At 33.1% G+C, this 11,660-nt stretch overlaps 1 protein-coding gene across 1 annotated transcript; it reads right to left on the reverse strand.

The window, feature by feature from the left end:
• Window positions 1-122: 122 nt before the first annotated feature.
• On the reverse strand, window positions 123-11,082 carry LOC101740887 (protein FAM117B). The gene is made up of 7 exons (XM_004932103.5): window positions 9,814-11,082; window positions 8,289-8,416; window positions 7,382-7,529; window positions 6,791-6,930; window positions 6,420-6,519; window positions 5,380-5,483; window positions 123-4,868 (listed from the first exon to the last, which is right to left on the reverse strand). The coding sequence occupies exons 1-7, from the start codon at window positions 10,028-10,030 to the stop codon at window positions 4,722-4,724; spliced, it is 984 nt and encodes a 327-aa protein (XP_004932160.2). The 5' UTR covers window positions 10,031-11,082; the 3' UTR covers window positions 123-4,721.
• Window positions 11,083-11,660: the final 578 nt, after the last annotated feature.

Genomic DNA, 11,660 nt, shown 5'->3' on the forward strand with positions numbered 1-11,660 from the left:
AGTGATAAAAAGTTTAGCAAAGACGGATAATTAATGACTTCAGGTTTTGAGTGTAATCTGCTTCTTTGTTAACATTGTTTGATGTAAACTTTATAAATCTAAATAAATAAAAGAACACTCCATTGAATCAGTCTGTATATTGGATATGTCTGCAATACAGCAAGATACAGTGAAAACAGATAAGTGATAAAATATTGGAAACAAAAATAGTAATTAGAATTTCTTCTCCGAAACAAAACTATAATAAAACCATTCTTATTTTTACTTAAAGTATATACTATTAATAACGATGTTAATGCCTCTAACTAAACAAGCCCTCTGTTGAGCATTGCTTGTAAAAAACTAATTGATTTTTTATTAATAAACCTCAACAATTTTAGTTAACTAAAATTCAACAATCCCATGATAATTTTCTTAATTTCTAATTTTGTCGCCTAAACATTATTCATAACAAAATGCGAAACAAAGGGCTTGCTTGAACTGTAAACTTATATCAATGGGCACTTTTGGTTTAGTTTAAATATTAGTTTTAAATCTAATATCGTAGTAATAAAAATTACAAACTTATTAGTCTAAAAGCAAATTTAAAACATAAAATTAACCATCTATAAAAGAACTATCGTATCTAAGGTCCTATTCATGTTATTTTTATGGTACATTACATCTTGCGCTTCTACCCTGAACATATAAAAATATCTTTATGTACTTTAAAAACCATCATTCCTAAACAAACATGCAAAAGTTAACGCAATGTCACAATGACAGAATATGCAATAACTAAACATTTTTGTTTAAGAACATCCATCGAGTCCCAGTTATTTTACTTTAAATCAAAAATAATGGGGACATTTATAGCACACATTTATTAATAGCTAATAACTTTTTGGGTCAAGTCATTAAAACTTAAGTTAAGATTGGGAAAGGCTTATCTAAATCCTAAATTACAACCTGGACCTAGTCTAAGTTCAGTACAGCTTTCAGTTTTGGATTTCAAACGTGGGGAAAGGGGATAAGCAAACATGGAAGCAATTGGTAAGATACAAAATCAATGAACTATAAGTACGTGAGTGTTCCCAATAATTCTAAACGGCATTTTAATAAGCAAAGGATCAATGGTGTCTATATTATTAGTCAGAGTACTCGAGGGAATTAGAAACGTTCAAAACATGGATACCTAATGTTTATTTATTCACATTACAGCTATATTGCACTTATTATCGAAACATTTTACACAGAAATCCGGATTTTTAAATACTGGCTCGGTTTTTCTTCCATGACAATGTTTTCACATCCATTAATACTAACCACTTATATGAAAGTAAAACCTGGGATAAATTACAAGGGAATAATCACAACACGTATATCGTGTTCAAGAAGATATAGACCAACAATTTATTATTTCGTGAAAGCTTGCGTTTCCCACAGAACTGTCGTTATGTAATATTTCAGTGATTAAATGACGAATGCATGTCCAATAAATAATAAAAGAAACGCTTCCCGATAACCGTGCGGCCCGCCCTAAGTCACAAGTCAGTCCTCTGTACACCCTTACAATCACTATGCAGCACCTTCGTTACACTTCACAACTCTGGATAACTGTGATCGCGTTAAATGCGCGAGTCGCATACAAATATAGCTTCCAGTACCCGAGTTGTCAAGTTACGATCATAACCTGATCACTAACATTACAATCACATTCATTTATTGAGTTCAAAACGTTCCATTAATTTATTAATACATCATTCAGCAATGGGATATATTTCCAAACGCTAAGATAAACATTTTCAAATTCGGCATCATTTCATAAGTGTGGCTCTTAGTAAAAATTTTGATTTGAGCAATGATATTTTTAATTAATTTATTTATTTTTTATTTTATACTTAATTTCTTTTATTCCAAAGGTGAGCCATCCAAAAAATATATTATGTATATTTTTGCTGTCGAATTTACAAAAGGTTACAAAATAATTGCGTTTGTGTAAAAGCAGATTTGATTTCTATATTATGTTTTGTGTGTTCTCAACATTCTAGTATATCAGTCTCGATGATGAAATGCGTTTTGGCCTAAATGAGAAATCCGAATAGTCTGAACCCTCCATGCTGGAAAAAAGCATTTAATGGAGTACCTACTCGTTCACTTGATACAGATACAGAAAACTTTTCATACAAAAAATTACAATATGTAATGTAATCAAATTAATATTTTCGATTATGTATAAACAGTAATAATGACATTGTGTAAAGGTTGACATAGACAAATGGTTTCTCGAATACGAGCAAGCGAGAATACTAATGAGACAATGCCCTTAGTGTAAACAATCGTTACATGTTTTGCTGCTCTAGTAGCAATACCTCATAATGTGTATTATACTATTAAATTACAAATATTCGTATCAATGGCCACTCCATTGATACGTATTTTTGTATTCATGTGAACAGTTGAAGGCAACGATTGTACGGAGTGCTCTCACACTACACCCACAAATGATGAGCTCGCACTAGATAAAAAAAATTGTAGTGTATAAAACAGAGGTGAACGATTATGGTAAACTAAACTTTATACTAAGCATGAGGTACCTGTATCAGAGTATGAGTTAATTTTACAAATTTCAGTCAATTTTTTTTATTTTTATAATTTTGATTTCATCAAATTCCACAATTTAAAGCTCTTCGAATTAGAATTTATTAGCAACCAATATTATACAAGACCAAAAACACACTCTGTCCCATTGATTTGGTCCAATGTCATGTAACATCAACTGAAAAAAAAATCTTATTTCGAGAATTAAGTCACTTACATAGAAAAAAAAAACAACTTGTATGTTTGCAGCGTTATGTACACAATTCAAAATAATACATAAAATGAGATCAAATAACGTAAATCCAGTCAAAGTAATTAGATTTATCAGGAGTAATGAGTGCAAATAATCTAACTTAATTGTATATGAAAAATCTGCGACTGTCTATGTTTAATTTCATTCAAGAAGAGAAATCACATAGAGCTATTACACAAATGACGATTTCATCCACTTTTCTTAATTTGTTTTATGTATGTATTTGATCCTTAATTCTTCTGTATATTTCTTTTGTATTTTAATAACTTATGGCATTTAGTTTACTAGGTAGCATCACTCTGTCTATTTCTGCCGTGAAGCAGTAATGCGTTTCGGTTTGAAGGGTGGTGCAGCAGTTGTACTGTAAAACTATGGTTTAGCACTCATGTCCCAAGGTGGGTGGTGAATTTTCGAAGTGAATATCTATGAGTTCCGGTAAGCACTTAACAAGTGGGCCGTAATTTCGTCCATCCATTTAAACAATAAAAATATGTTTGAACTATGCAGGAATCAGAGAAAGACACTAGTGCTTGAGACATGAGGTATAAGGCTCATTATATTGGTAATTGAAGTATTTCAAGTCGAATGCAAGATTCTTTTATTACTAAACAAGGAAGGACGATGTTGCCAGCTAGTAAAAATTCACAAGCTTGCAAGTGCTAACGTGTCCTAGATTTTTATTACTCGATTTTATGTTCTGATTCCACAATTCATACAAAAAACAACACAACATTTACTAACAAAATTAGTACCTGTCCCTAAATTTCCCTACTTAATACAAATTCTTCATTTGTGTAACAAGACCGCGATCGACAAAAAATAATGGAAACTAATTCATTAAAATTGTGATAAAATCCTTTGGTTGTTTTTTCTTTTAGACAATACTTTTTGTGAAAGGTTTGCATTAATGTGATATTTACTGTATCGGGCAATCAATAGATACTCAGATTTAGACACGTAACTTATTACACAGATTAAGTCATTATTGTCATTATAGATTAATGTTTATAAATTTAAATCGCATTTTAAACATTCCATTTAGTGTTTTTAAAATAAGAAACTCCGCTCTTGTGTGCGGTGTGATACAAGTTCAGTATGTACAGTACTGACTACAGATATTTTTACAACTCAGATTGAACTATGTTCAAACGTCCACGAAAGCAAGTCTCTTTATTTTCATCCTAATACTAGAATTCATTTGAAAATAAAACGTAAAAATCTAATCGGCATGGTTACTTAACACAAAATTAAAAATAAGAATTAATTTAAGATGTGACAGCCATCCATTTTTTTTTATGTCAGATTACTAATTTTTAGTGAAATGGCATTCACAATACATAATATATATTTGGTTACATTGTGATAATAATGTCGTACTGTCTCTTGTACAGAGCAAAAATTCAGAGATTTAATAATACTAAAATAAAATGTTGTTCTTTGAATTCATTTTTTATGTTAACAAGTTTTCAAATAGCACATTCTGTAATTTGTATTGTGTATGCCATAGTAAAGCAACCTCGCGATTTGAACGAGGCCATGAAATATAGTAAGAACCAGATTTACAAAGTTGAGTCAAAATTCGTATGATGATCTTGTCCCAGTCTTGCAGTTTTAACTAAGAAATACTAGATACAGAACAGTAGCCACACAGTACCAGTAAGCTCGCTCAAACCAAATATTATTCATAGATAATATTTAACTAATGTTGCCATCTTAGCGGTTTCACTAAGAATTGGGAGAAATTAAAACCACTAGCACTTACAGATTATAGTAGAATTTTTTGTACCGTGGTGCTAATGCGGCGAGTTTCGTATTTTTCTTTAGTTAAAACTGGACAATTTGGAGCGTGTAGACGGAACATGGAGGCGGTCGGAGAGAGCTGGGCGAGTCAGTGCGTGTGCGGGTAATGGTGCGGCGCCGGCTGGAGCGGCTGGAAGGCGGAGCCCTGCGACGGCCGTAACGTGAACCCAGCCACGGCTGGCTTTATCACAGACATCGCTTCTGTGTATGCACCTTCGCCGGCTTTCAGATTCACCTAGATATGATTTGTTTTTTTAATTGCTATATACAGGCAGACGCTTGAGTTTGAAGTGTCAATTCAAATAATATTTATAGCAGAATATATTATGTCTATCAGAAACGTGTAGTTTCTGAAAAAAAAGTTTGGAGTTGTCGGATTTAAGACTTGTGTACCCAGCAACATCTGTCGGGTCAGTTAGTTTTTTTTTCCTACGTACTGCTAGTAACTTCGAGAGGTTATTTGTCTTCACCGAATATGTAGGTGAGCTCACAGACGCACGGTGACTAGTGCTCGGAAAGACTAAAAGCACCGAGTGGATCGGAAGATCCAAAATAACGTGTCTAAGGCGATGGTGACTGTATGTTGTTTAGCCGTCTGGATTGGGGATGTAATTTAAAAAAAAAATCTTACATTTTATTCATAATGTTGACCAATTAATTTTGGTACTTAATTAAAATGTACGAATACGGTTTTCATGGTTTTAAATAAATAAACAAGAAAATATTGTAAGTACTATTTGACTAACCTTTTCACAGCCGTCAGGGGGTTCCCTTGCTAAGAAGCGGTTTATCTGGGGGGAAGTACCAAGCTTAGATCCATCGAGATCGGGAGATGAACAAACGCTGCCGCCTGTAAAACGTGTAACTGAATATTAAGCTCTATCAAAAAATAAAAACGCGTCTTAAATATAGATGTTTTCTAAATTCATCAAATCCTATACAAACTTATTTGAAAAGCAATAAAAATTTTCAAACTATCTATATTAAATATAAACCTCTACAAATCAATTTAATGTTTCCTACAAATTACTGGTACAGAAGCCAAACTAAAATCAAAAAGTTTCCATGCTAGGACCTGTCAATCAGTATTGTATTTCATCAGTGCATCAGTTTATCTAACGTAGGTTGCAAGGGAGATCAGTCACTAGAAGCCGTAATACAGTTTATAGACCTGCCGCGAGAAGCTCCGCAGACCCATCGCTGGAGAATGACCCTCTGGATGATGGATCTATTCCCACAATTTATTTTAATGCATTTGGATAGCAAGTAAATTAATTTGTAATGTGATTGTAGAATTAATTTTGTACAAAATTATATTAATATTAGGTATGTGTTGTAACAAAAAAAGCTTATTTCTTAATGTAAATATGATGAAATATTATCTAGTTCACAGTGCAATGAACTGAAACATAGCAACATAAAAAAATAATTTGTTTCTTACCTACTTATAAACAAAATTATGTTTAAGTTTATTTACTTTACTTTTGAAGTAAATTGATATCTTTATCAGTTTTACAGATAAGTGTTGCTATGTTTACAGTATGATTACATGACCATGATGTTGACAAAATTTTTTTGCAATCTAGCTTTGTTGTGAAATATGTTATTCTTGTTAGAACATATTATATTGAGAAGCACTTTTCATATTTCTTATATGTTAGGTTCATTGCATTTTTATTTAATTTTTTTAGGACACTGTCACAGGCACATTAGTGGCTCCAATCCTTGTTGATTAGATCTACAAATGGAGTTGATGATTCTAGTAAAATTATTTCTATAGTTTTACCTGAAGAATGTGCAGTATGGCTCAGGTCGTGTGGGGTTTGAGTGTTCACAGAACGACGAAGTAATTCAGCTAAGGGAGCCCTATGCCCTTCTGGTGTTACCTATAATGTGAGATTTAACAATTATACAAGTTGTTAATAAACGATTGTCTACGGGAACTATAGTGTATGGAGTGATGACAAAATAAAAACATTCATCCATGTCAATACTACTTCTCAATTCCTAAGGCTTTATAAGGTTCTCAAGGCGAAAATAAGTCCAAGGCAAGGTTCTATATGTAAAGAAATGGCAATAAATATAAACTAAATAACCCTATATTTTTAAAGAATGACATTTTTCTAATAAAATGTGAACAAGAAGCGTTTTACATACTTTATCCCGTAATCGATCCAAATGTGTGGTTTGCGTGCCACTCGCTGGATACAGCACAAGTCTTTCTATTTCTTGATTTAGGCCTTCGACCGATGAACGAGCTGCCCTAAGCGGTACATTGCCACTACCGAAGCGCGACCCTATAAATAACATGGGAAATACAATGAAGCACTGAACTTAAATCATTAGTTGTCAATTTGTAATTGAAGTTCAATCAAAATCTCGATTTTAATTTATACATTGTGGAACGTGATTTACAACTTTTTTCTTTGTATTTACATTTTTTAATAAATCCTTTTTATTAGAAAATATTTATACCAGATGTAAGGGGACAATTCCTGAAAAAGAAGAATCCTATGGGTAGTGCTGTTCATTCTTAACATAATACTGATAGACTGTAATAAATAAATTGTATATCAATAATTTCTGTTCACTGTGTCCTTAAATTTAATATTATTTTCCTGTAAGTTATTGTTTAATTGTTAATAGCATTTCGACTTCAGAAAGGATTTCTCTTATGCCCCAAAAAAAACCAAAGTGATGACTATGAACAAATTAATCAATGGTAGAATGTCTTCTATCCAAACTTACATAAGGCTGTAGTCATTGTATGTACAGAATAGTCCCCTGAGGCTGATGGTTTGTATGGACGCTGAAGACGACTTCGGAGAAATCTATCTAATTTGTCATCATCGGATCCTCGGGATGAACGTCCTGATGTTCCACCACCATCATCAGTCTAGTGAGAGGCAATTCAATAATTTATCAACATTATTACATAAATTGTAATAGAAATGATGTTATTTTTTTGTAAGTTAGGATGGATGGGTAAGGTACTAGCATCTATCACTACAATGTTAATACTGGTATTTGCTTTATAATCTAGAATTCAAATCAGAATGTATGACAATGGGAGAGAAATAGACAGTGCAACAAGTTATACAATCAATTCTGTCTGTACCATTTTCAATATTAACAATCCAATTAACACAGCTACATTATGTTTTTTTTTTTTTTTTTTATTGCTTAGATGAGTGGACGAGCCCACAGCCCACCTGGTGTTAAGTGGTTACTGGAGCCCATAGACATCTACAACGTAAACGCGCCACCCACCTCGAGATATAAGTTCTAAGGTCTCAGTATAGTTACAACGGCTACCCTACCCTTCGAACCGAAACGCATTAGTGCTTCACGGCGGAAATAGGCGGAGTGGTGGTACCTACCCATGCGGACTCCCAAGAGGTCCTACTACCAGTGAACATTTGTATTAAACATTTGATTAACTACTTTTCAAATAAAACTTCTACATAGGTTTAAAAGTATTTTTGTGTCATACATATCTATAGATGTAGAAAAATGGTTTAGAGAATGAAAAAAAAAGGTTGTTGTATGGACAATGTCTAGTCACTTCTCTGTCTCAATTAATTTACAGTAGATCTTGAGCCATAAATGAGCAATAAATAGTTTAAAGAGATGCTTGTTATTTAAAGACACTTACTTGTGTTGATTTGTCTACTTGTAGCTGTCCTGCATGTAGGTAATAATCCCTTGGCCACTGCCCTTTATGATAAAGCGTGTCTAGGGAGGCTGTCCGTCGAATTACACTGGATCCAAAACGACCTTTGCCTGAAAATAGAACATGTTAAATATCAACTGCAGAATTAATACACTTTTTGTGAATTGTACATGTTCATATTTATATCAGAATTAATGAAAATGTGTCTAAAGAATTAATTTGTTGTTTAAAAAAATTGTTATATAATGTAATAGAGGAAAATGGTTTTGTGCAGCAATGTCTCTTTCGAATTGTACAAAATATTATTGATTTGTTGAAACTACTTGTGCCACCTATCATACATTTATGGTACTATGTTAGACACCTTTCCTGCAGTGCCATAACACCTGCACAAAGTTTCATCACAATACAATTACAACCAAAAACAAAGAAGAGATTAAGACTCAGAGAGGCATTGACCACAAACATTATCTTTATTTTGATTTAAATAATGGAGAGATGATAGCTTTTGACTCGTGATAAACAGTACCTTGAGTGTGGTGCCAGCTTTGAAATTGTTCAAGAGTGATGACTACTTACTAACCATTAGGTAAAAGCCTTTGAGGGTAGTATTTTAAGAACATATCAAATATTTAGTACTATTTAAATTAACTGAAGCAGGTCTTTGTGTTCCAGAAATCTATTGAATGATCAGTCAAAAAAAAAATACAAAATGTGTATTCTATGGTTAGTCTAAAGTAAAATGAAGGCTTTTAGTTAAATTGAATTCATTAATTTTCTACAATATACAACTTAGCTACAAATTAAAGTTTAAGTACAGTAAAGTTTAAGTAATAAACCAATATATTAAACACAGAACATTTAAGAAATTTTTGATTCTTATACAATACACAGTTCACCTAGTGTGTGCTGGTGTGGTCCACCATGTGGTTACCAGATCCAATAAGTCAGCACTCTGACTGTTGGGCCAAGGGTTATGAGTTTGATTGCCATCTTACATAAATATTTCATGTGGCAAACCAGTTAAATTACTGTGTCTGGGTTTTTAACAACAACTGTCCATAATTTAGTTATTAAAATGTTGTCAAGATATAATAATTGTAGTGTAATTTTTGGGGTGCCATCTATGTACATAATGAGAAATTGTTACTATAATAGAATTAATAGTGATAATTACTTTTAGTATTTATTTTCTTTTGTTTTATTTATTTGCATAGAGGTCCTGGAGTTAAACAGTTCTTAGAGTTCATAAACACAATGTAAGTGCCACATGATTATTTGGCATATTGTTTTATACATAACACCTCTTAATACTGGTGAATGTTGAGATGTTTTGCAGTGGAATTTAAATTCGTAAAAACGAAATTTAATTTATCGTAACATTTGTTAATTTTATTATTGTTCACTTCCTGTGTAATTTCATTATTTCAATATATTTAGTTACGAATGTCTTCATCTACATTATTAGTGGAGGTGAATTTGATTGTGAAATAATGAGCGTTATCACCTTTGTAATTTATAGCACCAGGACTCCTTTGACCTGAGAGGGCGTGATCTGGTGATATCCTACGCCACATATTCGTGGGAGACATAGTCGGACTGTTGCTGGTATTCTTCTTGAAACCACCGCTCTGCTTCATTACCGAAGACACAGGCAGCGTTGCCCGCATCGGGCCCTGCTTACCCACAGAACAATCCGTTTGCTTTCGTACTCGCCCCGACATCTTTCACGAAATTAATTTACGAGCACTGCACTTATCACTTTTTCTATTACAAATTAACAGTTAACTGTCACCAAATAAGAAAAACACCAAGTCCGAGCAGTGAAGCCGCGTACACTCTTTGTATTGAAATTTGTTATTAGGCCTGGCAAGCTGCTTTTAGAGCAAGGTTTTCTTACTGTAAAACTATTGAAGTACAAGTTTGGTTACACATGGGAAACATTTAAATTTTGTACTTAATGTTCAACTACAACTTATTAGATAAAAACAAGAGTTATAAATTGAACGAGTCACATTTTTTCTGCACAATGGATGAGTGAACCTGACAGATGACAAGGAATGTCGCGCCATTACTACAAACCCTTTTTTAATATTGTACAATGAATTATATCCGATAGCTATTAAGAATTGGTAATTGGAAGTACGCAATTTTTTTATGATATAAATTATACATTTTAAAGTAAAATTTAACGTAATCACTTTCGTTGCAATTAACAGCTGATTATTCCGCCATGACCATGACCAAAAGTATTTTTTTGATTTGGTAAGCTAAAGGCTCTGGAAATAACTGTTTCAGCAAGATAAATAAAAAAATAGTAAATTTTGGTTTCGATTGGTATTTAAAACATATATTTTCTAGTTCGTATCATTAAGAATAGTACATTGTGCACCAAGGGAGAAAAGTATTTGGCAATTTTACCCGCGGGCGGAAATGTCCAACTTTTCTCCCGCGGTGCACATACTATTTTTTCTCCTACCAAGCCGAAAGTTCGTGGAGTACCGAGCCGGGGTCCAGGGGAGAAGCCCTGGCCGGGGTTAGGGGGGGCGGAGCCCCCGTTTTCTTAAAAAAAACAATTTAACTGTTTTTTAATTTTTAAATAAACTACTACTAATTGAATAAGAACTGTCTGATGAACTCATCTTTGTTTAATACTTCACTATTAAATTTTATTGCCTTTTGTTTATTACAATTTTACACTAAACACAATATTGCAAATTACCCGAGCACAACAATGGCGGATAATTTTAGGTGCGTGAGAGCAGACGTGGACACTAACGCGCATGCGCACTTGTACCCAGTGAGAAAAGTTACACTTTCTTCCCTGTACAGCGGAGGAAAAGTTACATTTTCTTCCCTATACAGCGGGACGAAAACCGAACTTTCGGCGTAGGTAGGAGAAAAAGTAAGTATTAGAAGTTAAATTTGAAGTTTTTAATTTAAAACTAGAGTACTGTACTGCTCTTTAATGTGTGCGAAGATTTTTAAGAAGTGGAATGTGAGTTCGTTTGTTATCTGATGTAAAGAAGATATTTAGACTTTTATCTTAAGAACTTAAGAGAACTTAAGAATAAATGTTTTTAGGTTTTGTAACTTCATATTTTCTTAACCTGATATATAACCCAAATATAGCCCTTACCTGGTCACCCTCAAAACATGTGGATATGACTATTCAAATTCGGTAGGCAGGAACAAGTTTAAAAAATGAATCTCAAGAAACTTACGCAATTCCCAGTTGTAGGCTGTATGTAATAAGCCCACATCGGCAGATACTATAAATCCTATTTCTGCAACGCAGATTGGTCGGTGAAGTTAACGCGGTTCTTAATTTATTTATTTTTTCCTACCTGTGCT

This window comes from Bombyx mori, chromosome 8 (genome assembly GCF_030269925.1).
Source record: "Bombyx mori chromosome 8, ASM3026992v2".
Classification (NCBI taxonomy): Eukaryota; Metazoa; Arthropoda; class Insecta; order Lepidoptera; family Bombycidae; genus Bombyx; species Bombyx mori.

Coding starts and splice junctions, on each gene's coding strand:
- LOC101740887 (XM_004932103.5), bottom strand. CDS start 10,030: ATGTCGGGGCGAGTACGAAAGCAAACGGATTGTTCTGTGGGTAAGCAG. Junction 8,417..9,813: donor TGGTGCTATAAATTACAAAG/GTGATAACGCTC, acceptor TTCTATTTTCAG/GCAAAGGTCGTTTTGGATCC. Junction 6,931..7,381: donor TACAATGACTACAGCCTTAT/GTAAGTTTGGAT, acceptor TGTTATTTATAG/GGTCGCGCTTCGGTAGTGGC.